Consider the following 27806-nt stretch of genomic DNA (forward strand, 5'->3'; position numbering starts at 1 on the left):
TACTAGGTAGTAATATCATCTCAGACACATCATGTTGTGTCTGACAAAACATTGATCTTTTTTCGGAATCAAATTTTCACCTTCTACTACACACTAACCTCACCGAAGTCTGCAAGTAAGAAAGTTGCAACTAAGAAAGATTTCGCGTATATACCTATAGTAAGTGAAGTTTCCTCGTATAAATGAGACCTACAGAGACATACTAGATAAGTATATATCGTTAGCTTTGGGACGCTTCCTACATTCCAGTAATATTGTTTATGTATTGCTCTACAGTGTAAATACGTCAATATTTTCATATTGCAATTCCAAACCATACCTAAGTACTTGGATTTCCACAGCTTTCTTCCGAGAGCCGTTGACCCGCTTCGTCGCTATTCAACTATGGGAAAAGTATCGTCGTCGGCTACCTACTTATCTTGCCTATGACCTCAGGTTCGAGAAGTGGCTAGAAAGGCCCCGTTTAGCTCGTTGAAAGTAGTACACTGCCGTTGCGGGTAGTACAGCAGTCTAAAATCGGGTGCGGCGAAGGTGTGGCATTAGTGGTATTCACCATTCAGACAGCCGGGGAGAATACGAGGTGCGATCTTCTCCGATGCGTTTCAAACTGACGTTGTCCAATGCCATCTCATCGTATACGATGGCCATGTGGCGAACACCTACGGTAGATGGTCCTGGCGACCCTCAAGTTCGGGCCTTCGCTTCGCTTCGAAAAAGTGGCTAAGCAGGTTAGGGTTGATAGCGGTGAATTGGAATGTTTGGTCCGTTGTTCCAATGTTGGAAATTTATGGCTAATACCTACTCCAACTGTCCAAGTCCTCGACATTCGATCCCAACCTCGGTAGGCAGAAGATCTATTTGTGGCCAAGACAGCCTAACTAAAGTGGGAATATATTCAGGTAATCTTAGGTAATAAACGAGACTTACATGTATGTCATAACTGTGACAGCTGTAGGGCTCTTTTTTCCATTTCATCTTCCTTCACCTTGTCATCGTGTGGTTCACCTACCTGTATCGCAGTATCTTACCATGATCGCGGAATAGTCGTCTAGTCGTTTAACACCAACCAGAAAATTGGAACTCAACTACGAACTTGACAACATGACTCTTGAGTGTTGAGGCCCTGTCCGTGCGTAACGGATACGCCTGGGGTCTTTGCTTTCACTCGACGATCCGGAATCAACCATAGCTTTTGCGATCGTCGGTATCATGATCAACCTTTTTTGAACTGGGTATCCTGGAAGCTGTTGGGGGGTAGATCTCGACCCTCGATTGAGCTCTGAAGTAGATTTGACAGCCAACAGCATTTACAACAATTTGGCAACCCCCAAAACAATTTCCCCACGATACTTACAATGCTGCATGTGTAGATCTGGGGAAATGCATGCCTACATGGCATCTTCTCAAGAAGTGCATAAACTCGGAAAGTCATACTTGTCTTATTTCTACAAAACCTCATCATCGACAAGATTGACACATACATACAGAAATAATAACTCAAACCCATTTTCTATATTTTCTATGGGCCACAATTCGGCATAGGCTACCTAAACAGACCACATTTCGTCTATCTACGTCACTAACCCCAATTGCTCTGCAGTGATTTGTGCGATTTTCTGCCTCACTTGTGATAAGTATGAATCACATCGGAATCAACGTAAGTAAAATGAGCCATTTATTTCTGAGCGATATTTAACACAATTTCAGTATCTTGGTCAGCCTCCAAATTGCACCTCGATGGTGGGCCAAGTCCGCGGTGACTTCTCCGTGAGAAGCCCGTAGCCTGCCTAGGATCGAATTGCATTGTCCCGAAATTCGTGGCGCTGAAGCTGGGAAAGAAATTACCGCCGGTGCGCAAATTCATCAAGTCATGATGTCTTCCTCGGAAACCCGTCTATGATAACCGCATGTAATAAGACGCTCTTCCGAGAACTGAGTCGGCCCTTGTGTAGGCTGACTTACAAACCTTCTTCGACTTTCTTCAGTAGCTCGGGGAACTCCTTCCAGTCGTACATGATGGCCTTGGCATGGCATTGCTCGGTTAGAAGCTTCGCCATTTCCTCCATCTTCTCCTTGCCGTCCTCGATACCGTAGACACCAACGTATCCAATCAGGGGGATACCAGCGCGCATGGCAGCAGTAGCACCGCTCTTACTGTCCTCAACAGTGACGCACTCTTCGTTCTTGACACCTAACTGTTGGCAAGCGTAATTGTAGATAGCTGGGTCAGGCTTGCTTGACGGGGGGTTCAAACTGGTAGCGGCGCTGTAAACATGCTCGTCCGGGAAGTAGTGGTCAATTCCGACCTTTTTGATGCTGGCAACAACGCGGGGCTTGGCTGACGTGCTGACAACGGACATGGGGTACCCGGCCTGCTTGAGCGCCTCAAGCTGCTCAGGTACGCCGGGGCAAGGCTGGCACTTCTCGCTCAGCTTTGCAGTCACAGCGCCGAGCTCACGGTCAACATAAGCATCGACTTCCTGCGGTGTCATGGTGAAGTCATGCTTTTTCTGCAAGCCATTGAGCATGCCACGGAAATTATGGCCAACGAAGTCCTCGAGGAGCTGCTCGACGGTGTAGCGCTCCGGTCTGCCCCACTTCTCCAAGACCTCGTTGGTCAAGTCGGTGCAAGCCTCGAAGGCCAACCGCTCTGATAGACAGAGGGTGTTGTCGCAGTCGAGCAGAATGTACTTGGCCTATTCAACCAGGACATTGAGTAAGTAAGATCCCTAAAAGGATATGGATATTACCGTAAGCAAGTCTATACTTACACGAGGCATGTTGAATGAATGACGAGAGAATTGCAGAATGAGTCGTGTTAACACTTAGTCAAGTTGTCTCAGAGTCAAAGGACGTCGACGTTGATCTGCCCAAGGTTCTGGATGTTGTTCTAAGTTTGTCTAAAATGACGAAGTGCATCACAGGCAAGGCAAGATCGTTGCGGGGAGCTTCCCTTTACATTGCGGGGTTTTTTCAGCGACGGGAGCCGTGGTAGCGCACCTGTCGCACCTACTTCATGCACCTGGGCGCCGCTAAGGGCAAGCGGCGGCAGCTTAAGGTTAAATGGGGTAATTACCTGTACGGACCGATAGGCGTGGGCATCATTAAGGTACCCCCGACTGCCCGAAAACTATAATCCATACGGGTTTAGAGCATAATAGCTGTTTAATGCATAACGAGTACAAGACCCACTCGGGAAGGTACTTCCGTGGATATGGCACAAGTTATGTAATGGTTAATGGATTGGATTGAATGAATTAGATGGACCCAGTCATTTACTCTAAACACCATCAATCATTTTCAACAACCATCACCTATATGTCATTAGGTGTACACAAAAGATGACTATGATTTCTAAGTTAACAACAGCCTTCGGGCTGGTCCTATTAGCAGATGCGTAAGAGCTCAAATTTCTATCACTGTTGGACAATATCGTAGAGTACTGTAGCTTACAATAGCCGGCATCTTTAGCTGTTACTCGGCTTATGAACATTCTGTTCTTCAGGCGCACCGGGCCGCATCCCTCTCTTCCTTAACGACATCGCATAACGCCCCATCCAGCACATTACCTATTGACATCACCATCGAAACCATTGTCGCGACTCTTGTCGTCTGCCTAGGAATGGTGCTGGGAACTTCAAATCTACGTCCGATCCAATGGCGCGTCTGGGCAGGGAAGATCGAAAGAGAAGGTGAAGCTGGATTTCTAGACGGCAACGGAGAGCTAGAGAAGGATTACGTCGGAAACCCATTCCGCTTATTAGAGAGTCGGCCCGGATTCGTCGATATTCGGAAGCAGAGGAGAGAGTTTGCCGAATGGGTTAAAAACAAATAGACGGGTTGAGCGGCCAGTATAGAACATAAAGGACATCAACATTACAATGGACCTATTATACCGGCCACGAGTATAGAGAATTAGAGGTAGAATTATATGCTTGAGGCTACCTACATATACCTACCTACCACGACTTTTGGCGATTTATACGGTTATCTCCAGCTAGATGGGTTCCTAGGTATCCGGGTAAACTGGTAATCACTCTCTGTAATGCTGATCCTGACAAAGTAGCTGGAGAGATAAACAAATATTCAACACTACAGGTCCGTCGAGGGTACGTCTTTACTAGGTCCCTACTAGGTTTTCCGTCCTTGGGGGCCATGGAAGCTACGAGGGATGAAGTTAATTCATTCTCTTGAGAAGTTGGTTCTTTCCTATCCACACAAACACAAGGAACCGCCCCTTCCGCTTCGAGTACACCGTGTGTGGAAGGGTATAATTAACTCCGAGTTAGAAAGCCCAACATGATTCTCATCACCATTTTATCTTCTTCATCTCAATGCAACCTGCTTATATGGATGGTGTCCGCTGCACTCTGCATTGGTAGTGAAGATACAACCTTCCAAAAATACTAGTGCGATATGTCACCTAAACAAAGATACAAAACTCCGTCGAGAGCTTCGTCATCGTCGCAATCTGCTCATACTCAGCACTTCACTCAGTCTAGCTCTTTATTTGTTCGGTCAACAACAGATGGCCATGTCTTCTCTACTCCTAACCAAAGACAAGCTGCCCCTAATTATCCCGACTCGTCAAGTACGAATCAGTCGAGAAACTCAAGCCGTACAAACACAGGAAATGTAGTACCACTTTATCAGTCTTCTCCTCAGCTCCCACCCCACCCACAAAGACAAAGGTTGTCCCTGCGTCCCCCGTCTAGCCGGGCATCTTCGGATAATTCAGGTCGTCGTCAGGGAAACGACGATGATTCATGTCTTGAGGATGTGCTATCTAGCGAAGACGCAGACGCACTAGGGGAAATAATTATGGCGGTTGACATGAGAGACAATGGGAACCTTGGCTGTGCTTATTACGTTGCCATAGATGAGACCATGTTCCTCCTTGAAGACGTACCCATGTCGGGTATCGACCTTGTCGAGACACTTCTTCTCCACGTGAACCCTACTACCATCCTCATATCCGCGAGGGCATCCGAGGCGCTGGCAGGCTACCTTACCAAGAGAGTCCAAGGCGTCGATGGGAACCAGGGTGAGATCGAAGTTCTTGATCCTAGTAGATACATATTGGACATTATTAATATATCTTCTAGGCGATTTACGAAGTGCCTTTATCCTAAGGAACCTCAATTCTGCTGACTTTCGCTATGACGCGGGAAAAGCGAGGTTACTGGCTCTCAACCTCGAAACGCTCGGCCACCAGAGCGTGCTCTATACGTCTATCGTTGACGAGGCCATGGATGAAGGCGATGGTTTCGGTGGGGAAGAAAACTCAAAACAGGCCCGCCTAATGCGTCTTGGGACTTCAATAAACCTTGACAGTCGACTAACGGTCAGTCAGACCTTGTCGTCTAACTGATACCTTGCCATATTTCTAATATGTAATAGATCGGCTGTGCTGGAGCGCTGCTCGGAGACCTGCAGCGAAGGAGAACGGCCCATTACTTGCCAAATGACCCTGATGCTTTAGTTGCATTCAGGATCAAATCGATCGAGATGTTCGCTTTGTTTGATTCGATGTTCATTAACGCCGATACTTTGGTGTCCCTTCAGATTTTACAATCGGAGCAACACCCGAATAGTCACCAGAGAGGTCCGAGTAATTCTGGTTCTGGTTCCAAGGAAAGTCTTTCTGTCTACGGACTATTTCAACATCTAGCTCGTACTCCCCAGGGGAAATTGAAGCTCCGCCAAATCTTTTTACGACCAAGCACTGACATCAATTTAATCCATATCCGTCAGAAGACGATATCTTTCTTGTTGAGACCAGGGAATACCGAGGTTCTTGTACAGCTAAGCAGTGAGCTCAAGAAAATTAAGAACATGAAATCAGTTGTAGCTCTACTAGAAAAGGGTGTTGATATTCCTGGTCGTAAGATATCTATAGCCAACAATGTCTGGGCTTCTCTACAACGGTTCGCCGCATATAGTTTGCGACTCAGAGATTCACTCCGCACCTTGCCAGGATCAGAAAAGGTTGAAATCATCAGAAAGGTAAGACACCGTCTGTTATCTAGGTTACAACTTGACTTATGGTGTCAATAGGTAGTAGATGCTATTCAGCCACTTGTCCTCTGCCAAGTAGGCGAGCTCATCAGCCAGACCATTGACTTTGAGCAATCCGTGGAACGCGGAAGGACTGCTGTCAGGCATGGCGTTGACGACGATCTAGACGGACTGAAACGAAGTTATGATGGGATGGAGGATTTCTTAACTAACGTCATAGCAAAACTGCGAGGCGAGTTGCCTGAATGGGCTAGGAGATATGTGCAAAATTGCATTTTCTTTCCGCAATTAGGATTCTTGACGGTGGTTTCGCTCAACCCAGAAACAGGGAAAGGCAACTACGATGGTGAGGGCCTGAATGATATGTGGGAACGTATGTTTGCAGCTGATGGCTGTGTATATTATAAGAATCGGCAGATGAAGGAGATGGATGAACATTTTGGAGATGCGTATTGTATGATCATTGGTAGGTGCCCCCTCCCCCTTTTCTGCATGTCATTGCTTTGGTTGAGCTCGCTTATACCTAGTAGACCGAGAGATCGAGATAATCCACGAGCTCGCCGTCAAAATCCTGGCACAACAAGAAGCCATAATTACAGCGTCTGACGTCCTCGGTGAGCTTGATAGCCTGTTTGCGTTAGCAATTGGTTGCGGGCAATACAACTGGGTTGCACCTAAAATGACGAATCAAAATGTCATCCATATACAGGGGGGGCGCCATCCTTTGCAGGAATTAGTGGTGCCGTCATTTATTGCAAACGACTGCTATATCTCCGGCGGACCTGGAGATCCGGACGAAGGTATCTCAAACGACAACTCATCTGAAGTCGAACGAAACTCGATAGAGCATCCTAGCACGCTCGTATTGACGGGACCAAACCACTCCGGCAAGAGTGTATATCTCAAACAGGTCGCCCTTATTGTATATCTAGCTCATATCGGTTGTTTCGTGCCCGCTGAACAAGCGCAGATTGGAATTACCGATCGTATACTAACGCGTATTGCTACACGTGAGAGTGTGGCAAAGAACGAAAGCGCATTCTCCATTGACTTACGCCAGGTTGCTTTTGCGATGAACTTTGCAACTCGCAGAAGTCTTGTGCTAATAGACGAGTTCGGTAAAGGCACGAATAATCTAGATGGCGCCGGCTTAGTTGCGGCAGTATTAGATCATTTCACTTCTCTTGGTCCTGACAGGCCAAAAGTTTTAGCAGCCACACATTTCCACGAGATCTTCGAGGGCCAGTTTCTGACGGAAACTCCGAAGCTAGCCTTTGGGCATATGGATGTTCGACTGGATTTCGATGCTCCAACTATGGAAGATCAAGTTACCTATCTTTTCCAATTGAAGTCGGGCCGAAGTATTGCGAGCTTTGGCAGTCGTTGCGCGGCGATGAATGGCATCGATGAGGCGATAGTTGAGAGGGCCGAATCCATCATGCTTATGCTCGTTAGAAACGAAGACCTTGAAGTGGTCTGTTCAAAACTCTCGGATGTCGAGACGCAGAAGCTTGAGGAAGCTGAAGCCGTTGCGCGAAATTTCCTTGGGCAAGACATCCAAACACCACCTAACAATGGAATAAGGGCTCAAGGCAAACGGTACCGGCAGATTCTCGATCAGATTTCATTATTAGGTGACTCAACATCAGAATCTTAGCTCATATGTTGTTCGGTAAACTTTGATCTATAGTTTCAGAGTATCTCGACGACGATTCGCTATAGGTACCTACTCACGTATCTCTGGAGCTGCTGCTATTATGGATGCTTAAGCCGTACTTAAATCAATAGTTATACTTCTGAAACTATCATTTCTATGCCACAAGCCGATACTAATTATTTGCTTCAAGAACTGATCTAGTTTTGTATGGAGTGGAAAATGTCTGTCATGATCGTATTTTATTACTATTTTCCACACCCCCTGCCTCCCCCTTTTTCTTATTTATGAGAAGGATAAGCTACTATAGCCTCTAACCCAGCCTGTAATTATCTACCATTTATGCGTCCTACATTTTACAATTCAACCATCACGTCGGACCTAGAATATTGACGGCAAAACAAAGAACTATCAAGGCCAGCTCGTAATTTAGGTTGATACGATGTCAATCGTTGATTGAAGATTTGTAATTTGGGGCCACTTACGGCCAAACGGCTTTTCAACTAATTTCCTCTATTCTCCCAATACTGCGCGACACACCTCCACAGCCAGTCTCATCCCGCGGTGTAAACGTCTATACGCATTACTTCCCTTCGCCTCATCCTTACCACATCCTGTCTCGACTCTAGCTTGTGATTCGTCCAACAACCGGTACGACAGTGCCCGTCGTGATTCCAGACGTTCATCCAGTATCCATTATACAGCGTACAGACTCCTCCCAATACATACAGATAGAAAATTAAAGCTTAGACCTCCCCAATAAATACACAAGGGGGAGATAGGTGGAGATAGGGGGCAGAGATGGTGTTTACCAGCCGAAGGAAATAGCGGCACCAACGGCCAGTACGGCAGCGAGTAGAGAGGCCTGGCTCGCAGTGGCGCTGCTGTCACCAGTGTGACCACCGGCTGGGCTACCGTCGGACGAGCCAGAGCCATCATTAGAGTCCTCGGAGGTGGAGGTGCTGGTTGCGCTGGCGGCGGAGGTGAGAGTGGTAGCCGCGACGAGGAGGGACTCCGAAGCATGAGAGGTCGCCGTAATAACGGCCGTCGAGTCCGAGTACACGGCGCTCGACGGGCTACTAGCCTTGGTGGCGCTACCGGTGACCTGAGGCGCGGAGGTAGACCCGTCGATCTTGTTAGGCTCGCCGACGCTCATAATCATGGACACCGAGGGGGACGATTCCGAACCCGTGGAGCTGGCCTTCGAGGTAGCGGAGGGGGTCGAGTCTGAGCCGGTGTCGAAGCCGGCCTTGGCCTCGGCGGCCGAGATGGCGGACTGCGGCACGTCGCACTTGGCCTGCATGGGCCCGAGCAGGTCGGAGAACTTGGTGCTGGCGTCGCACCACTGGTTCATGCAGATGACGACGTCGGACAGGAAGGTGCCGGACGCCTTCTTGCACATGCAGTCCACGTCGGTGGGCGCGCACCCGGACTGGCGCACGCAGCTCGTGACGCAGGTCGGGTACTGGGCGGCGGCCTGCGCGACGAGGGCGGCGAGGAGGATCTGCTGCTTCGCTAACATGTTGATGGCTTGGAGATTATAGAACGAGAGGCGGGAATGGAACCTTGAATGTAAGGATCGTAAGGGGTCTTTTTTAGTATTATTATAGTATATGGTAGTTTATACCTCGAAAAAGAGTGACGGTGAGAATGAATGAACGAATATCCCTCCAAGGTGGCAGACGGACGAAGCCTATGTCGAGCGAATTTGAAACGCGGTGAACGAAAGAAGTGTGGATGCGAGGTAAAAGAACGAAGGTAGCAAACAACGTGGAACTGTTTGATATACAACTAACCACGCCGGATTTCATCACGTTCGTGCGGTCCATATGTATAAAATAATGGCTCGGCAGCGAGGCCCGCCTGGCGGGTAGAAGATTGCCGGGATCATCCTCCCTTCGTGGGCGAATTTTATAGTGTGAAACATCGCGAGCTAGGGTCGTCAGGGTCGTCGACCTGCCAGAGGATAATCTCAGTCGGTTTCCGTGCGTGCCCTTGGGCCATCATTTAATTAGTTCGGGTCGCGGCGAGCAAGGCGAGCCAATCCTGCGAGCGCAGACGTCACAAGCTGCCTCTTTGAACGCATTGCCAAGACCGCGCTGGTAGGGAATCAACCTGTAGTTGGTCGGGTTGGACGGCCAGGTCGACGAAGGGTGGAGTTTCTTGGTGAAGATCTCTGGGGTAATCTTCATTTTATTTCACTAGTATTAATTCTTTTTTATGTTAAAGGGGAGAAATTGCTATGCTATGTAAAATTCGCCATCCGCCACTCATGAAATGGAGGGGGGTTCGCGATAATGCATGACCAGTTCTTCGAAAGACGAGTTCTTATGAGGATTGAATGAACTTCTGAATCCCCCTTCGCCGACTACGAAGCCGCAGCTCTTGTAGAGCCTTATGGCTGCGCTGTTTGATGCATAGACGACGACGCTCAGCGAGAGCTGTCTGTCCTGCCCCTTAGCGGAGTTGATGGCCTGCTCCGACGCGGTCTTGATCAACTCCTTAGCAAAGCCTTGGCCTCGAGCTTCTGGCGTCGTATAGACGCCGGAAATCTGAAATGACAGTGGTGAGACCTGGGCATTGCCATGCTTGTGGTGTTGATCGCCACCATTCCTCATTTCGGCACTGGCTTGGAGCGGATTGCTTGATGGGTCAGGGTTCGGCAAAGGCCCAATTAATGACGTAGCGGACAGAACCCTTCCATCGTGTGGCCGCACGGCCACGAATGTCTTAACCAGAGGGTTCTTGATGCGGCTAAGCCAGTCATCGTTAGTGAAGTTGATTTCTCTGTCGTAAGTCGAACCGAACGCTGTTGGTTTGTAAGTGGCCGAGCACGGACGGTCAGCTATCAGCCCCGAAAGAGTCCAACACGTATCACTTAAATGAATACATAAATGAATTACAAGTATTAAGCAAACCTACCGTCCGGATCTCTTCTCAAGGCAGCCAACCTGAACGGCTTGTACTGGTTGAGATAAAAATTGCATCCTTCTTCATCCGTCGATATGAGTTCGATCCTCCATCTGGCTAGATTGGACATGTTGGTGTACCTAGAAGCTGTAGAAGTCGTATTTATAACCGAAGAGTGATGATTGGCGTCGGAACCGGAGGGGTTATACGCATAGTATGGCTGTGTGGCATCCACTAGCTGAAACGCCTTGTTGCAAATCTTCAACTCTGGACGAAGATCGTAAGACATGGAGGACAATATAACGATACCTGCATCATTATGTATTATTTCGGAGCATTGATGTGAGTCACGATCTAGACTTTGGAGTCATATTGACGATGTTGTCTCAGGAAGAAATCGGCTAGTTTCCTAGTTTCCTACCTAGTTTCCTAGATGTATACTCGGCATACTACAGGAAGTCCTGGAGTACATAGGTAGCTCTAAGTGGTCCAGGTAGGAGCCCTCGCCTCGGGCGCCATCCCCATACTTGCAGCGGCTATGCACTTGCGATTTAGGTTCGAGTCCGTTATACCCAGCCGAACGGTCAGCCTTTAGAAGCTAAACTTTAAGGGACTACCCGCTCCAAACCGCTGTCCGGCGGCCTTAGCAGCTTCCAAGTTAGCCATTAACACAAGCCCCCGGCCGTGCTACCGTCCCCACCAATTCCGACGTGTCACCTGCATCTTCGGCGCGTGTCGCCTGCTCAACCGAATCCCTGTATATGATAAAACGCCATTTGATCAGGCGTTGGAGGGTTGAATGTTATGTTATCAAAGCCACCTTCCGTAGCCTCGTTATACTTTTGCTCTCTTTTACAATGTTAAAATATCATATACCTTCTCTAACCCATTTCCATATCATGACCATCTTCACGTTCTGCTTGTCTTAGGTGACGGTTAGTCATTTGTCTCCGTCTCAGGTTACTCGCATACCATCATGGCGTCCGACGACGAATTTTCTTCGGCAAGCTCCCCGATCGCATTTGAAGACTTCGATCAAGATGATGTCTTTCGGAAGGCCGAACTACACGTGAGGAATGAGGAAAGCAGAAATTTCGTAGTTGAATTTAGTCGGAAACACGCGCGAATCGCATTCGACTTGAATGATAATGAGATGAAGGAGCTACTTGATCAAAACCCTGGCGATCAGAGAGATTATCCTATTCGATGGATGTACGTTGCTAAGTGCAAATACTTGATGTATCATGTTTACTAATGAATGCCATAGTAATATTTGGGACCCTAGCGCGCAAAGGGATGTCATGGGCTCTATTGGCAAGAAATATGGTTTCTCGCCTAGGCTACTTGGTTTAATGTCTACACCAAGATCACAGCAGGATGAGGCGCGACGGCATAATCATAGGAGGAGGATTTCCTTCCGCCATCATCAACGATCAAACAGGGATCTAGAAAAAGGAGATGTCATCAATGGGAGCTTCCCGAAGCCTCTAGCGTCCGCGGAGATCAATGATAGTATAGCTCTATATCTGCAAGTGAAGGATACCGTCAACTACTTCTCAACGGATCAAACCCAGAAAGGTGTGTTGCGCTTCAGGCAAAAAGCCCATCGACTTCCATGCTAACACGCGCAAAAAGCCTTCTGCATCGGAGCAAATTGGCTTCATAAACGACCGGTACCAGTGCTTGAACATCCACGAATCAGCATAATGCCGCCCAAGCATTGGCAATGGCTTGCATTGTGTAATAACCGTGCGTACTACCTTATTGTCATTCTGCTGTCGAGTAGCCGCTAAAGCTGTAGGTAGACACTGTCTTGTCAATCCACGAGAAGCCCTTATTCGAACCAGTTCCGGAAAAGGAGGACAAGGTAAGCTGGCGTAATGAGGAATTTGAATCTATGAGGGCGCATATCATGGATATTCTCCGGCAGCTATCTACTAAAGGGGTCGACCTTTACAAGGGCAATCCACTTGCTCAAAGTTCAGTTAGGGAATCACTGCCGAACCCCCGGCAAGACCTAAGCAGAACACAATCAGGAGTATCCGTTTTCAATAACAGCGAGACGGGAAGTCCGGCCGACGAAGGAACTAGCAACCTTTTCTACTACTTGTTTGAAGACTACGTTGCAGCCGGCCCTCTCAAAGCCGCGGAACAGGAACTGGATGAGATGGTAAGCTGAACTTCTGTGATATGGAAAAGACGTTACTAACACCCGTCGCATAGACCCACAAGATCCTGGACAGTACAGTAAGCTAAATCTCTAGATATTCGTCTTAATTATCGCTAAGTATCGCAGCGTCGAAGCAAAGTGTCCAAGAGCTCCGAGATCATACCCACACTGCATTATCTGAGCAAGGATCTTCGAGAGTTTAAGCACCTATTCGAGAATTATAAGAACCTCATCAGTAAGATAATGGCTGTCGGCAAACGAGATTCACCTCAAAGCATTCATCTCGATGCGGATCATAAGGTGTTCCTAACGAACTCTGCTTTGTCCCGATTCGACAGACTAAGAGACCGACTTCAGTATCTTATGCTGAACACTATCGAAGGGTACTTGGAAGAGATAGCGGCGTTATCGACAACGGTAAGGGGTGGTAGTCGGTTGTTTTAACGTTCGAATACAGCTAATTACTGAACAGTACTTCAACTTGACACAACAGAAGGATTCGCAGGCAACGGCTAGGCTCACGAGAAGTGCCACGTTATTAGCCAAACTCAGCGTCTTCTTCCTGCCGATCAGTTTTATGACAAGTTACTTCTCGGTGCAGATCGAAGATCTATACATATATTGGACAGGCAAGACGTACTGGTACGCGTTTGCGGTTATCGCGAGCGTGTCCTTCGTGAGCCTGTTCTTCTTCAGCAGGCTACTTATGCTCTTTAGTGATATGATGGACGAATGGGCGGCATTTATACTAGACCGGGGCAATGACGTTTTGCAACGTATGAAATTGCTAGTGGGGTGGAAATCTAACGACGACGACGACGACGACGACAACGAAGGTTAATGGGAAGGGTTGATGTAAGTTTGCGTGGCGCTTTTAGTGTTTTTCCGTTGGTAGTGGAAATCTGGCTCTGGTTGAAGCTGTCCATTAGGTACCTGTTATATGGCTATACCGCATACATAGGTAGTAAAACCTCTTGAATGCCTTTAGAAGATACGATGGTAGTAGCTACATAACCCACCGGAGGTTTACAGTCGGTTATTTCATTTCCAGAAGGTTTATACGACTGGCCAACTCAAATTTTAGATTCAACTTTAACCTGGTGTCTAGAGTTGCTTACTAATTTTTAAGGTTCGTTAGACAGTTGGATAAAACTCGACGTATTCGTCATCTAGAAGTTCAACGTCAAACATTCGCTTTCACATGCCTCTATTTTGGACCAAGAGGGGCAACTGATCTCGTGACCTCGTTGTTTTATCTGAAGTACTAATGTAGGTACGTAATTCTGCTGTCGTGGCGTAGGATGTGCCTACATAGAAATCTAAGGTTCCCTTCTCATCTTCCTATGGATGATATTTATGCCATCCATGAATTTATTGTAGCTTATCTAGAGCCTATTGGATGTTTCCTTCTGCAGGCCTGCAGTAGGTACATCTGGCTATTAGAAAAAGAAACGTTGGGAAGTTGCCACCACGCAGTTCCCAAGATTCAGTTGTTCTAGGGCTGCAGCTAACCCCTGTTGTCCCTGATTTTAGTTCCACCCATTAGCTGGTCCCTGACCACTAACGCTAGCCAGTTTTCTGGTTGATCACTTCCTTCGCGCATCTTGTTACACCACCTTTTTTTCCTGCACCTTGCCTTACTTGCACGGCAATGACGTTTTTGTCGCTTGTTTTACATAAAGTGTGCTTATGACTTTCTTGATCATACTAACATTAATAACACATCAACCTTCTGTACAATCCATTTCCGCGATAATGTGTTTGCTTAGCGCTTGAGAGTTAGACGATTCTTAGATCGTTATCCTTTGCGACGCATCCACTAATCCACCTATGATAGTCTGTCACTTGCGCACTAGGCGGTGAACTCGTCCCTATTAATTGAACTAGTACTCCAAAAGATAAATAACCTTGGAATCTCAACTTTCCTGATTTCACGAAACACCTATGACTCTACACACCTGTCAAGGAAAAAGCAACGAGTAATCGATCGGATACGTGAACACTATGCATCTCCAAAATGCTAACGGGGTTGCCAATGGCCAACTTGGCCAGTTGCGACACATTCCTCTTTCATACGACAGCGAGAACCCTGATTCCTCTGCCCGTGCCCTCATCCTCGCCCTACGTCCTGAATGGTCGAGCCCCGACTCTAAACTCGAATTCATATCATTCAAAGACGGCATCACAAATACATTATTAAAAGCCATCAATAAGAAAGAGGGGATGTCTGAAGATGAAGTAGACAAGGAAGCAGTTCTGCTGCGAGCATACGGACATGGAACCGATGTGCTCATAGACCGACATAGAGAGACACAGAATCATGAACTTCTCATGAACCATGATCTGGCCCCGGAGTTGCTAGCTCGCTTTGACAACGGCATGATATACCGTTATATCAGAGGCACGGTTACCCAGCCCGCCGACCTTAGGGAACCATCGATATACTTGGCTGTTGCAAGGCGACTAGCACAGTGGCATGCTATCGTTCCCTGCATATACGAAGCACATCCGCTAAAGAACAGGATGAACGGTGTTAATGGGAATGTCAACGGTTCTCGTAATGCGGCTATTGAGCATGCAGCGCCTGGGAAACCTTCTCCTAATGTATGGACGGTTATGCAAAAATGGATATTTGCCCTCCCTACCGACACCGAGGTTCAACGTACTCGACAGGCAGATCTCCAGCAGGAACTTACCAAGCTTATCGAGGAATTGAGTGAACGGCCTGGGTTAGGAGAGAATGGCGTAAGTAACATTGTCGGCCAGCCCTAGTAGTAACTTCCGAGTGCTAATCATCTACAGCTTGTCTTTGCGCATTGTGACCTCCTGAGTGGAAATGTCATTATTGAACCTCAAAGTACATGTGCCAAGGAAGGGGAACACCAGAAGAAAGTCAGCTTTATTGACTACGAATATGCCACTCCTTCGCCCGCAGCTTTTGATTTGGCAAACCACTTCGCCGAATGGGGTGGCTTCGACTGCGACTACACTGTGTTGCCAACACGTGCACAGCGGTTAGAGTTTATTCGGGAATATATCCGCACTTATTTTAGCCTACTTCCCGAAAAGCCTAGCAGCATAGACGAGGAAGCCGAAACGCAGAAACTGCTAGCTGAAGTTGATATATTCCGTGGTGTGCCTGGGTTCTACTGGGGGATATGGGCTTTAATCCAGGCAACCATTTCACACATTGATTTCGACTATGCCGAGTATGCCGAGATCAGACTAGGAGAGTACTGGGGATGGAGAGAAGCGACCAAGAGTACGGAAGTTTTCTCAGGCAAGGAGTTGTCGCTGCGAGAAAGGAGATGGGCGCAACCGGAATAAATCCGGGCTTGCAAGGAGGAAGAGCCTTGGTTATTCACGACAGCATCGTAATAGATACCATTTTATGATAGAGGGCGTGTCTGTAGACCTCCCGCCCGCACGGTCAAATTAATGAATGATGTTTTCATGAAATTTAAGACTAGAGAGTACGAATTTTTCACACCATCGGATACTCTTCAAGATACCTTGCAAATGGATGTTACATTTTCTGTCAACTATAGTGACGAGGATACAAGCACGATCTCAATCAGGGGTGTCGGCTTGAACAATAATAATTCACCATATGTGCCATTTAGTTCAATTGATGAGAGAATGCCATACAATCTCCTCCATTTGAATACGAATGGTCCCATACAACCGCGTGCTCCTACGGAGTACTACCAAACAAGGCTATCCCCCTTTCCCCGGTATCCAGTGAGACGGATATCATCTTATGAGGAAATAATTTTACCCTGAATATTTATATACCCATTTATGATATCGGGGTTCTATAATAGAGAGCCGGTCTTTTCTCCGCTTGTTCAGCTAAACGTGTGAGAGCATCCTCCAAATCATCATTGTACTTCATCTGGGCGCCCCGGAGGATAAACCCAAGACAACGGCAGATTCCAAGAGACGTGTCCTGGCATTGTCTGTATTATCAGTCCGTCCAAGAAGTGCCCTCAGAGTCAGTGAATATGCCAATGGATTGCCCAGAAGCGTATCAAGGGCCGAGGATAGGCCAACACAATCCACCTTAGTGTCTTTAAACCGAGCGCCAACACCCTTTAGATGTTGTTGTTGTTGTTGTTGCCGGCTTTCCTCGATGTGTGCTTGGGTATGGTGGTGCGGGTGCTGAAGGCGGCGAGGTGACATTGTGTAGCCAGGGTCACGAGACTATGCTGCTAATCAGCTTTCTATTTTGCCCATAGTTTATGATTGATATTCTACCTAGGTATGTAAGGTAATGTCCCGGTATGTTGGGAGTATATAGATTGTGAAAGTTGGTTGATTGGTATGCGTATTCAAAACCGTGACGAGGGAGATGTATAATGTTCATATGTTCTGTTTAGTCTAGTAGTCTTTTTTCCCTTTGGGAAAAGAAAAGGATTCAAACTGAATATAGCGAAGGTATAAAAGCTCATGAGGAGAAGCCTGATTTTTAAAAGTATTATAAGTTGATATTTTGTAAGGAGCAAGTCCGGGTAATGACGAAAAGGCTTGCGAGGAAACAAGACTCGTAACATTGACTATGGTAGCTAAAATAGAAGGCTTGAGAAGTAGCTACGCATTGTAATAGTACCTAGATGTTTCAATGCTGGAAAAGGAAACAAGATAAACTTCAAGCGTTAAAGGAGAAATCCGTGTGAGGTAGGACACACAGAATCACATCTTGGGTTATTAAGAGAAGCAGAGGGAAAACAAACACTGGTCGCATGAAATATAAAACACCAATTCCTAGACAAACAAGGGTATCATGTAGGCGCCATAACTCTATTAGGATTGCTGCCACCTGTAGTAAAGGCGAAATTGCCAGAAAATGCTGGCTACCTGCCCAGGTTGGAGGTGAAAGGGGGTGAGTTGGCGACAAGAGTAGCCATTGGACAACAACGTCATGCCGAGTGAGATATTGCGAGATTACGTATCTCACGAGGACGTAGGTCGCCTACTCTGGACATATATGATTCACCATAGACCATTCCAAGGCTCGCCAAGTTGAATATCTGATGTTGACTGAGGACATGGGATTTTGTCACATCACCAAGCGTCCGCGTTGTAGATGTCAAGAAGGTCAAGAATACCAAGAGTCCGAGGTTATTGATGTATGACCATATCGGTTTTACTTGTCTCAAGCAAACGGTGCCGAGCTAACGGCTTGTCGTCGTGCAGAGAAACGGGGATGTTCTGGCATACTTTTGGGGGCCAGCTGAGGGTAAGGCAAGCTGAGACGAGGCCTGAAGACGACATGTTGGAATGCCGCCTCTCGCCTTATCGCCTTATCATAGCCTTAGAGCCCTGCTAGTGCCTGTACGCAATGCGCGCGACCAGTCAGCTATGTACCTAGGTACTCCATCCTCTAATGCTGAAGGAGGGAACCGGAAACGGGGAGAGCTGAAGGAAGCGGCAGGCTTCGCAGCGCTCCGAACGCACAGATAAGAATTTGCGAACCATCTCAAGGCGTTGAATGGGGTACCGCTATAGATTGACCAATCAGACGAGCTCAAATATTTCAAGTTGCAATGCGAGCCAGAAACGAGGGAGGGGAAAGTGGAGCAGACCCTACATAGAGGTAGAATTGAAGGGCGTACTTGAGGAAACATCGAAGTACACACGTATATACGTACCCATGTAGTATGTACATGAGCATGTCGAGGTAGGTGCATACCTGTATCAACCTTGAATGGAAATTGGTTGGGGAAAAGGAAAGAAGTTGTAACATTGGAACTTTCCCAGGTTCATATTCTCTCATACATACAGCTAGGGGACTGGAGATATTCTCGATCTCATCGTGCCTATCTCGATTCAAACCAACTCCCATCATGTCGACGTCGGCCTTTTCAAATCAATGAGTGAATATCTATCCATCTATTCACCTGCAGAGAATTCTTGGCGACGCGCAATCCTAGGTGTGACGAGCTTGTTCCGCGAACCATGATTCGAACAGAGAATGATTCTGATGCCGCCGGTACTCGTGCTGGTGCTGGTGCTGGGTGAGCTTTGCATGTTGCCTACATGTCGCCTAGTTCTTGACCGCCTCTGCCCTTGCAATTCTGTCATTCGCGCGCACGCGATTTCGCTCGTTGCCACCTCATCCACCTTTTCATCCCTCCAGTCCCCTTCGCTCCCTCCGCCGGCCCTCTCAACTCTGCCGCCTTTTATAACCCGACATGCAGAAAGATCTGCGTCGGGGAATACCTGCTGAGCGGCTTTCCCTAAACGGCAATGCAAAGTCGGAGTTGTCGATACGTTGATTATTAAGGGAAAGTGGTTTCACCAAGCGCTGAAACCCTTTTACCCTCCGCACACTCACTTGGTGTTTCTGACAGCATGTATCCCGTATCTGTGCGGAGGATACCTATGAGGCAAGTCACGGATTGCATAGTAGAACGAACGACGGAGAGAGAGGAAGAGCAAGATATGGAGCCTGCTTCCCCATCTGCAACGCTCAATTAGCCCACACATAATAGCCTGCTCCCCAATGAGCGGCGACGGTGGACAAGACGAAGTTTCGCCTAGACCATCTCGGCACTTATCAATGCACTTAAGAAACATGATGTTCCTGTCTTGGGAAGTGATCAGCAAAAAATTCGATGCATGTGCCGGATCATATGGTCGACGTCCGATCCTCTTCCCGCATGGCTTAGGGTAGAGGCAAGTTTTTATGGTCTTCTCATTTTTGTCTTCTAATCTTTTCTTGAGAATAACCTTACACCCTGTTCGTTTTGATGATGATGGTGTCTGATCACGCTTCAGACAAATTATGGTATCCGCCATGGTTTATGGGAAAATCTCATCGCTTTGATAAGGCCATTTCCTTTCTGGACCGGTTGCAACCGCATCGATTTTTTTTAAAATTAGGGTGGGCGAAAAGAAAAAAAAGTGATGATAGAGAAGAGGTGAAGCGGAGAGGGCGGCGCGGGATGAGGGTCTAGAGCGTGTGGGAGAGGTCAGCCGAAACAAATTGCATGGACGGTTGTTTTGAGCTGATGCCAGGCTGTAATTAGCGGCAAGTAAATTACCGGGCTGAGGCGGTCGGGTGGTTCACTATGCGCTGGCGTTGAGGCTTTACTGGCTGTGAAATTCTCGAAGTTGGGGGCTATTGGAGATCATCTATGGGTACATTTGGATACATCCGTCCTGCGTACTACCTATTTGCCTGTAGGTATGCAGATTTTCCGGATGTGCCCCCGAGGAAATCTGTTCAACAAGTGATCGAGCGAGCCTGCCTATCAGCTGCTTAAAGCGCTGGTAAAAGCCCTGCCGTCATTACTTACTACGTACATATCTACTCTAACTCATATGACTGCAGGCTGCATCTCTTAATACATACATAAGCATAAGAAGATACTGCATACTGATTGCCGCAGCCACTTCTTACTGGCGGCCTCGATCGACCTATCAAGGGGTACCCCATGCCAAGCCATCCTCCGGCTCTTATCCAAAAGTGCGAATGGGGGGGAATCCTATTCAGATCCCATATCTGACTAGGCCGCCCTGAACTTGATAGCTCGGCTCCTACGGCGTGGTATGAGAACTCAGGCAACATGCGGTACGCGCTAGGTATGGTATAGCTCATCCTTTTACACGACCATTCCCGAGCCTGTCCCTTAACGTTTTTATGAACTACACGGAAGAAGCTAATACCTATCCATCGGCTTGATGCTACATATTGTCTGTATGTAGATAAGAGGAACTGACTGGCATGGAGTCGGTGGTAACGTGATTAGGTGGTATCGTTCATTGGCCCATGTCCTTAATACCCCCGGTCACTTTTTTTTCTTCTTCTTTGCGCTCATATCGTTGTGCCACCATAGCACAGCTCAACCATTGTTAAAGTTGCAGTCACTTTGTGAGCACTAGCAGTGATCAACATGGTCTCGAGCCAGAGCTGGACATCCAGCCGAGCCAGCTCTGGGACTGTGAAAGTTTCCCGCCTGACATGCATGCAGCTGCGGTTGATGCAAACCGCGTACTACCTCACGTTATAATCCACATATGTGTCCAATGGCTTTCGGCTTATCCCACTTGGAGACTCGATGGAGACTCGACTACCCTCGCTCGTAAGCAATGCTTAGCCGCCTGAATCAAGATATTCGGATAATGATAGGTGGCGCGCGTCCAGCACTGTTACTCTTTAGTGCTCACTATCGTTTTGCGGAAGAAGGTGAACCAAGTAGATCTAGTAAGACGTTTTTGCCAAGTAGAAAGGGATAGATGGCGTAACCAAAACACTCGACTTACGAAGCCTACTAGGTAGTCGCAAGTTCAAGTCCAAGTCTAACTGTCTAATAAGTACTTGTACAGTCTTATTCGACGTACCCCCGAGGGGGTACTGCGCTTTAACTAACGAAATGGGCAGAGAGTTGCAAAGTATCCGAAGATTATCCTATACCTTTTAGTTAAATAAAATAGAAGTTACCTTGTTGCATTATAGGGCTTATAATAGCTGTTCTACTTATAGATAAATACTGTATGTAATAATAAGGGCTATCTACTTATACCTATATACATGGTTTTAATAGTAAACTCCACCCATCCGGAAGTATTTCGGGTATTTCGCAACTCTCTGCCCATTTCGTTAGTTAAAGCGCAGTACCCCCTCGGGGGTACGTCGAATAAGACTGTACAAGTACCTGTCTTAAGTGTGTACATTACTTACTCATCTACTACCACATACCAAGTAGTAGGTAGTATGTAAATATGTACTATAAATGATATGATATACCCATACAAGGAATAGGAGCTACACTCTTTATAATTGTGGCCAGAAGCACAGCCATGATAGCATCGTATGTGTAACCCTTGGCTATCAAGGTAGTAGTTAACACGGTGGTCCGTCCCAGTAGCACGTTGTCGGAAGAAAGACGACGCAAGAAAGGGCCCCATCTTATTAGTCGCCTACCCTACTATGTACCTAGTCGAGGCTTTAGCTGGATCATTAGTCCGGAATTACCTAGTCCAGATTAGCATAGTCGACTATAACCAACGCAACGGCTTTCGGCTTTATTTCTGGTCTCTTGTCTCTTGCCTCTTGTCATGTCTCTTGTTTTATTAGGTAATAAAGGTAGTCGGTACCTAACTAAGGCAAGCATGATTCTATACGCCATACTATGGCACTATGTATCTAATAAAGGGACTCCGTCTCCATTCTAGCAATCCACATAAAGTATTAATCCACATCCGCATCGATGATCTTATTATGTACATACGTACTATTTTGTTCGCCTTGTCGTCGTTGTTCTTATTTCAGCTAGTCACTGTAGGCGGAAGTGAAATTCGTCAACGCTTACCATTACCATTGAACAAGGCTTACGATCCTAAACCCTATAGATCGATCAGATTCGTACATTAGATATTATACATATTCGATAAATGATAATAGATGATATTACATATTACGTGAGTTATCTTAAAGTTACAACTCCGTCTCCGAATGAACCTTGAAGTGATCCGGCCAACTTATCAACATTGAACTTACATACCCGGACATATGTACCTGCTAGTAAGTATGTAAGTAGGTATGAGGAAAGGAATGATGCGATAGGTACCCTGAATTCTAGGTAGCTGTACCTGTCGAAGGGTCAAGTGTCAACGCTCCGCACCGACCTCCCGAATACCCCGGCAGCCCGGGAGCTATAATCCCTGCAAGGCGTTGCACCTTGCTTTTACACCTTGCACTGCTTGCACCCCCTTCCAACTTCATGTTCGAAGAGTGAGAGAGTAGGTACGGTACGAGCCATTTTGCCCTGTTCTTTCCATTATTCGCATTGTAATCTCTTGTATCTCCCTGGGAATAATTGTGCAGCTAGGCTCCATGTGTGTGTAATCTGCCGTTGTAGTGGTCGCCCCACCTTCTTGTCTAGCCAGCCAGCCTTTTTTTTTACTTAGTACTAGGTATCTCGCCTGTCTATCAGTCTACTTTTTCATCGATCGCGACGACCCCAAAAGTTATTAGCCAATTTACCTTCAAACCCAAGTTACTTTACTATCTCATTTTTTTTCTCTTCCTCTCTTTCCTTGATACCCTTTCCTTATACCGAGACAATTTCTCGAAAAAAGTAAAACAATTATTTTTATTCCTTCCATTCTTCTCCTCTTTTATCCTTTCCCCCCCACAAGAAGATAGGAAGCGAGAGAGAAAAAAAGAGAAGAAAAAAAAAAGTCGGCCAGATGTTCTTCTAAAGTTCACCATCCACACCCCTCGCGAACGTAGTCTCTCCGATAGGCGTCCTGCAGCCAATCTTTAAAATTTGCTGATGCTATTGGCTCATTTCGTCACGAGGCGCAGTCATTAACTTTTTTTCCTTCTCTTAACCCTTCCACCCTTCGGCCGACGTTTCCGTCATGAACATCTTGTTTATGTTTATGATTGATTCTTCGTCCCTCATAAACCGCAGTTGATGTGTACCGCCAAGTCACGCGCGCAAGCGGGAAGTGAGTCTGCGCGCGAGCGAGAGCCAGTAAGAAGAGTGAGCAGGACGAGGCGGAGAGCGGCCCAGCCCTAGTCTCTCCCGCCCGCTTTCTGCGGCACAGTCGCCGGTCCGTATTATATATATATGCGCGGCGAAGGCCCAGGATCTATAAAAAGGAGGAGGGTAGAAAAACAAGGGAGGAATTTAATAACTTCGGAAGATTTCCCGTCCCCCGACCCAGGATTTTGGCGCAAGGCGCAAAAGGAGGAGGAGCAATGGCCGCCGACTCGTTAGAGCCTCGACTCGACCGTCGCGGCTCCCTGCTCGAGGGTCGGGAATCTCAAGTCGCACCCGGTTTTGACCCGTCTTTGGACCCCACGATTAGACAGCTGTTCGAGCAGCAAGCTGAAATCCAGGCGAAACTAGCAGCTCTACTTCCAGCCAAATATCTTCCTAACAGTAAGCTCGAGCTGGACATGCTCCGTCGGAAGCTCAGAGCACTGGAGGCTTATGTGAAGAATCAAAGTGAGTTGCCTCCATTTTAGTCTTAATCGCGTAGTGCGACGTTTTGCTGTTGGACGGAATTCTGATATATGTAATCCAAGACCTGCCAGGGACCGTTCCAATATTATCTGAAGTCGAGGATGCCCGCGCCCTGCAGTATAAATGCGAATGCATCGAGAGCTTTTTGATCGACCAAGGTATGTAGTTAAGCCATCTCGTATATCCATCCCTTGCCTAACGTATGCCCTGTCGCAAAAATAGGTTTAGACCTTCATGACGGGCAATTCTTGCATTCCTTGAAGTTGTACGGCCAGGATGATGCGCCGTCCGGCTACGATGCTTGGCTGGATAAGAACATCTCATTTTATGACCCCATATTCCGGGGATGGAGGATGAGAGAGACAATACCTTTGATTTCTAGACGTCAGGCTTCCTTTAAATGTTGGGATGACCGATGCGTGTATTATATATATGGTTTTTCTAACCCCGAAGATCGGGACGAACATATAAAGCAACATGCCGGCCCTCCGAAGAGAGACTCGGGTCTTTCGGTGGGCACTATTCCCCCAATTACCTTCTCAGACCAAGCGTCGTCGCGACTATTCGGCACCGACCATATAAACCGAAGCTCTCCAGCTGCTTTGCCACGGCTTTCTGTCCCTCCATCTCTGCTCCCACTAGCCACTGCCAATCAGCCGAGAGACCGACGTGAATCGACGATTGGGTATCCTTTCGCGAATGAAATTCCTCCCCAACCCAGGGGATCGGTCGATTCTGAGCCCGACTCTTTGCTTCCGCCCCTGAAGCGAAGCAGAGTCGGGCACGGAAGGCTTGAATCAATAGGTGAACTTAGGTTGCCACGCGACGCCGGGCCATGTCTCCGCTGTAAAGTTCAGGCGAAGCCGGTATGAAAACTCACTTCTTGTAGACCGGACTGTCACTTACTCTCATTAGTGCGATTCGAAAGACGACTGTGCGTTCTGCGCCGAACCGCCAAACTCTGCTAATGATGAATTCTGGAGCGTGCTTGGTTGCCATCGTGGCCCGCTGGTCGCGCTGGCTGATTATATGCTACCAGGTATGTCCCCGTCTTTCTGTATCAGTTAGTTGATTTAGAATAGAGTACTCACGTCCTAAGCAGAAGCTCTATCACCGAGACAAGTGCACACGCCTGTCACTTCACCCCTAGCCAGGCGGCGTAATATGAACGAATATCTCGAACGTACTTATTTAGTGACCCAGACCATGTCTGATATGGTGAAGTCACATCTAGATTTTGATGACGGCTTCTGGTGGACTGAAGATCTAGCGTCGTTGCCAATGCCCAATCCTACTCTAGCGAACTATTCGAAAGACCCCAAAGATAAACCGCCGCCTGTACTGAAAGTCTTAGCAGCAAGTTGGAACGCCGAAGGAGTCCCCTTTCAATTCTGGGAGCTCTTCAGATTGACGGGCTTTATGTCAGAGAGTCGGGAACTAGAAGCTGTGACTTATCCTGTGCTTCATCGGGCGAAATTACTTCTAAGGGAGATACTATTCTATGACTTACAGCAGCCCGAACCATCGATACGAACCGAGGTCAACTTAACGAATGTAACGAGCGCCCAAAACTCGCCCGACGATATAGACTACGAAGGGCGAAACCGACTAATTTACAATTGCATGGTTCAATTCTTGCAATCTTTCGAGAGTACGACTATGCGAAGAGTCATTTCGGATCCAAAGAGCTGGCTGGCTGTTTTCGTTTCCCTTTGTATATTTAGTATTGTGAGAACGATCTTGGCCGACCTGATTTCCACGCCGTCACGAACCCTTACTCCTCAAGCCCAAGCCGGTTTCCCCATGTCCGCGGGCGCCACCGCTATGCACAGCGTTTATAAGGCGTTGGTAAGCGTATTCGCCTGGTCTACGCCGATGATACTTGACGACCCTGCCCAGGAATTAGATGGGAACGATCGCGCGTTATTTGCTAATACTGTTGCGGCTATTCGAAAGGATGACTGGCTTGCATTAGGTATCCGCTCGTCTAGGGAATTCCTCCTTGGGCTCGGGAGCGGCTATCTAGATGGTAATGCCGGATTTAATGGCTTCTTTAGACAACGGACACCCATTTATCGGCACGTCTCGTACCAGCAGCCTTCCCTCATGGGCCAAGCTGCGGATGTTCGAAAACCCGTTTTCCAATGGCGTCCAATTGACCCATGGGCAAATCGAAGCGATCAGGAAATGCTGCCTGCAACATATGCGATAGAAACTCCCGAACCTGGAAGGCGGCATACTGTAGGAGAGAATCCTGTTTTTTCGCGCGCAATCGCGAGAGGACTTAGCTCTCCTTCAAAACTAAGGACTTCTTACCAACGGCCACCGCTTCGGCGCGTATTTTGTACCAAATGCAATGAATACCCCGAGGGGTTCCGTGGCGAACACGAACTTCGAAGGCACAATGATGCTAAGCACGCCTCTTTGGTTAAGAGATGGGTTTGTACGGAACCTCAGAACGCAAGTCCTAACAGTCCAGCACCCGTAATACCGCTTTCGAAGTGCAAAGCTTGCGTTACGCAGAAACGATACGGTGCTTATTACAATGCGGCAGCTCACCTACGGCGGGCACATTTCCACCCACACAGGAGTGGCAAAGCTAGTGGCGATTGGCCTCCAATGACTGTTTTGAAGGATTGGATGCGCGAAGTACGGCAGTCGATTGACATTAACGAGAACGACACATCGAGCGGAGAAGAAGATAACGACGTACGAATGATGGAAGATTACGCGTTGCCTCGACAGTCGTCTTTCTTGGAAGCTCCACGACTTGCGCCTGCGCCACCACAAGGACCATTACTAGCACCTTCAATAGCGCCGTCTTTGGATAGCACTGCACATAGTAGCCCAGTCATACCGAAGGCCGAGGACAACAGAAATCGATGTCCCCATCCGGACTGCGGTCGGGTATTCAAAGATTTAGCAGCACATATGCTGACACATCAAGAGGAGCGGCCTGAGAAGTGTCCGATAGAAAGCTGCGAATATCACACAAAAGGGTTCGCCCGTAAGTACGACAAGAACAGACATGCGTTGACACACTACAAGGGCACGATGGTCTGTCCTTTCTGTCCAGGGCCAGGGACGGCATATGAAAAGGCTTTCAACAGAGCCGATGTGTTTAAGCGGCACTTGACAGCCGTACATAATGTTGAGCAGACTCCTCCTAACAGCCGAAAGATGATCATCACCGGGAACAGTTCTCGGAATGGTGGCGATGCTAAGTGCTCTATCTGCCAAACACGGTTCTCAACGGCGCAGGAGTTCTACGAACACTTGGACGATTGCGTTCTAAACGTTATCGTCCCTACAACGCCGAAGGCTCTGAAAGACAGGGTTTCGACGCCTCAAAAGAACGACGAACGGAACATCGTCGTTGCGGTAGAGGATTCCGACGAAAAAAGTAGGGCTGAATCAAAGGGGGCGATGGACGCCTCTTCCTCCAAAGCGATATCGATATCGCCGACACGAGGGGACAAGATGGATCTGGACTCGGACAGGGATTAGGATTAGGAATGTGAAAATATATGGGTAGTGTATATACGATGGAACGAAAGAAATGAGAAGGAGTTTGGAAGATATCATGGTGCTACGAGAGCGACCGTTGTATTCGTGTATACAAACTTGGAACGCATATCAAGAACTTGAACGACATAGGCTTACACGCCCTACGACAGCAGTGACCAATTGGGTGTGAGGACCGCGATGACAGGCTTGTTCGTCTAACTATCGAGTTCGTTGGTGGTAATGATCGACGAGGATGAAGCCGAGGCCCAGAGGTCGGAGAACTTTGGGAAGGATTCTGTGCTTAGCGAGATGCAGGACCCTTTCGTTTCCAAGTTAGGGTATGGAATCTTATCGGGAATTTAGCTTGGGATCTAGTCTAAGCGTGTCCTTTTATGAGAACGAGTAGTGTATCTGGATTAGTCGTGTCATGAATATCGACACCGAGGCACTCGAGTAATTATCTACATGTCAGACTATAATAACGCCATTATAGTATCATATCTACCTACACATACCTAGGCAAATATTCCAACGATGTTCTTCCGTACCTGAAGGATTCCTCCCT

General features: G+C 47.5%; 9 protein-coding genes across 9 annotated transcripts; 6 read left to right on the top strand and 3 right to left on the bottom strand.

Annotated features, from left to right (window-relative positions):
* Positions 1-1732: 1732 nt before the first annotated feature.
* On the bottom strand, positions 1733-3265 carry F4807DRAFT_112409 (HAD-superfamily hydrolase). Its single transcript, XM_047992780.1, has 2 exons — positions 2772-3265; positions 1733-2696 (listed from the first exon to the last, which is right to left on the bottom strand). Exons 1-2 carry the CDS (start codon positions 2778-2780, stop codon positions 1959-1961), a joined length of 747 nt encoding a protein of 248 aa, XP_047858573.1. The 5' UTR covers positions 2781-3265; the 3' UTR covers positions 1733-1958.
* A 1-nt stretch (position 3266) lies between these two features.
* On the top strand, positions 3267-4126 carry F4807DRAFT_112361 (magnesium transporter). Its single transcript, XM_047992778.1, has 2 exons — positions 3267-3397; positions 3472-4126. Exons 1-2 carry the CDS (start codon positions 3342-3344, stop codon positions 3833-3835), a joined length of 420 nt encoding a protein of 139 aa, XP_047858574.1. The 5' UTR covers positions 3267-3341; the 3' UTR covers positions 3836-4126.
* On the top strand, positions 4127-7846 carry F4807DRAFT_112550 (muts domain V-domain-containing protein). Its single transcript, XM_047992781.1, has 5 exons — positions 4127-5044; positions 5106-5344; positions 5401-6006; positions 6058-6484; positions 6549-7846. The coding sequence occupies exons 1-5, from the start codon at positions 4417-4419 to the stop codon at positions 7673-7675; spliced, it is 3027 nt and encodes a 1008-aa protein (XP_047858575.1). The 5' UTR covers positions 4127-4416; the 3' UTR covers positions 7676-7846.
* Positions 7847-8234: 388 nt separating this feature from the next.
* On the bottom strand, positions 8235-9599 carry F4807DRAFT_112626 (uncharacterized protein). The gene is made up of 2 exons (XM_047992782.1): positions 9300-9599; positions 8235-9237 (listed from the first exon to the last, which is right to left on the bottom strand). Exon 2 carries the CDS (start codon positions 9192-9194, stop codon positions 8481-8483), a length of 714 nt encoding a protein of 237 aa, XP_047858576.1. The 5' UTR covers positions 9195-9237; positions 9300-9599; the 3' UTR covers positions 8235-8480.
* A 343-nt stretch (positions 9600-9942) lies between these two features.
* Positions 9943-10712, bottom strand: F4807DRAFT_455698 (uncharacterized protein; the record flags this gene model as incomplete). Its single annotated transcript, XM_048000762.1, has 2 exons — positions 9943-10481; positions 10595-10712. The coding sequence occupies 2 exons, from the start codon at positions 10710-10712 to the stop codon at positions 9943-9945; spliced, it is 657 nt and encodes a 218-aa protein (XP_047858577.1).
* A 669-nt stretch (positions 10713-11381) lies between these two features.
* Positions 11382-14044, top strand: F4807DRAFT_406495 (uncharacterized protein). The gene is made up of 7 exons (XM_047996300.1): positions 11382-11794; positions 11850-12160; positions 12218-12331; positions 12388-12752; positions 12806-12829; positions 12879-13169; positions 13225-14044. The coding sequence occupies exons 1-7, from the start codon at positions 11559-11561 to the stop codon at positions 13591-13593; spliced, it is 1710 nt and encodes a 569-aa protein (XP_047858578.1). The 5' UTR covers positions 11382-11558; the 3' UTR covers positions 13594-14044.
* A 306-nt stretch (positions 14045-14350) lies between these two features.
* On the top strand, positions 14351-16290 carry F4807DRAFT_406496 (ethanolamine kinase). The gene is made up of 2 exons (XM_047996301.1): positions 14351-15497; positions 15555-16290. The coding sequence occupies exons 1-2, from the start codon at positions 14757-14759 to the stop codon at positions 16077-16079; spliced, it is 1266 nt and encodes a 421-aa protein (XP_047858579.1). The 5' UTR covers positions 14351-14756; the 3' UTR covers positions 16080-16290.
* Positions 16291-18540: 2250 nt separating this feature from the next.
* Positions 18541-19033, top strand: F4807DRAFT_112754 (uncharacterized protein). The gene has a single exon (XM_047992783.1). The coding sequence runs from the start codon at positions 18727-18729 to the stop codon at positions 18979-18981; it is 255 nt and encodes an 84-aa protein (XP_047858580.1). The 5' UTR covers positions 18541-18726; the 3' UTR covers positions 18982-19033.
* Positions 19034-23219: 4186 nt separating this feature from the next.
* F4807DRAFT_112801 (uncharacterized protein) lies at positions 23220-27651 on the top strand. The gene is made up of 5 exons (XM_047992784.1): positions 23220-23716; positions 23797-23892; positions 23957-24600; positions 24650-24773; positions 24837-27651. The coding sequence occupies exons 1-5, from the start codon at positions 23467-23469 to the stop codon at positions 27239-27241; spliced, it is 3519 nt and encodes a 1172-aa protein (XP_047858581.1). The 5' UTR covers positions 23220-23466; the 3' UTR covers positions 27242-27651.
* The last annotated feature ends 155 nt before the right edge of the window (positions 27652-27806 follow it).

The sequence above is a fragment of the Annulohypoxylon truncatum genome, assembly GCF_022578515.1.
Source record: "Annulohypoxylon truncatum strain CBS 140777 unplaced genomic scaffold F4807scaffold_2, whole genome shotgun sequence".
Taxonomy (NCBI): domain Eukaryota; kingdom Fungi; phylum Ascomycota; class Sordariomycetes; order Xylariales; family Hypoxylaceae; genus Annulohypoxylon; species Annulohypoxylon truncatum.

Bases quoted from the DNA above. Each gene is read 5' to 3' on its own strand.
- F4807DRAFT_112361 (XM_047992778.1), top strand. From the start codon at position 3,342: ATGACTATGATTTCTAAGTTAACAACAGCCTTCGGGCTGGTCCTATTA. The intron at 3,398-3,471 runs GTAAGAGCTCAA...CGGCATCTTTAG, and splicing joins CTGGTCCTATTAGCAGATGC to CTGTTACTCGGCTTATGAAC.
- F4807DRAFT_112550 (XM_047992781.1), top strand. From the start codon at position 4,417: ATGTCACCTAAACAAAGATACAAAACTCCGTCGAGAGCTTCGTCATCG. The intron at 5,345-5,400 runs GTCAGTCAGACC...AATATGTAATAG, and splicing joins ACCTTGACAGTCGACTAACG to ATCGGCTGTGCTGGAGCGCT. The intron at 6,007-6,057 runs GTAAGACACCGT...TGGTGTCAATAG, and splicing joins AGGTTGAAATCATCAGAAAG to GTAGTAGATGCTATTCAGCC.
- F4807DRAFT_112626 (XM_047992782.1), bottom strand. From the start codon at position 9,194: ATGTTAGCGAAGCAGCAGATCCTCCTCGCCGCCCTCGTCGCGCAGGCC.
- F4807DRAFT_406495 (XM_047996300.1), top strand. From the start codon at position 11,559: ATGGCGTCCGACGACGAATTTTCTTCGGCAAGCTCCCCGATCGCATTT. The intron at 11,795-11,849 runs GTACGTTGCTAA...TGAATGCCATAG, and splicing joins GATTATCCTATTCGATGGAT to TAATATTTGGGACCCTAGCG. The intron at 12,830-12,878 runs GTAAGCTAAATC...TAAGTATCGCAG, and splicing joins ACAAGATCCTGGACAGTACA to CGTCGAAGCAAAGTGTCCAA.
- F4807DRAFT_406496 (XM_047996301.1), top strand. From the start codon at position 14,757: ATGCATCTCCAAAATGCTAACGGGGTTGCCAATGGCCAACTTGGCCAG. The intron at 15,498-15,554 runs GTAAGTAACATT...AATCATCTACAG, and splicing joins CTGGGTTAGGAGAGAATGGC to CTTGTCTTTGCGCATTGTGA.
- F4807DRAFT_112754 (XM_047992783.1), top strand. From the start codon at position 18,727: ATGATTCTGATGCCGCCGGTACTCGTGCTGGTGCTGGTGCTGGGTGAG.
- F4807DRAFT_112801 (XM_047992784.1), top strand. From the start codon at position 23,467: ATGGCCGCCGACTCGTTAGAGCCTCGACTCGACCGTCGCGGCTCCCTG. The intron at 23,717-23,796 runs GTGAGTTGCCTC...ATGTAATCCAAG, and splicing joins GGCTTATGTGAAGAATCAAA to ACCTGCCAGGGACCGTTCCA. The intron at 24,601-24,649 runs GTATGAAAACTC...TACTCTCATTAG, and splicing joins GTAAAGTTCAGGCGAAGCCG to TGCGATTCGAAAGACGACTG.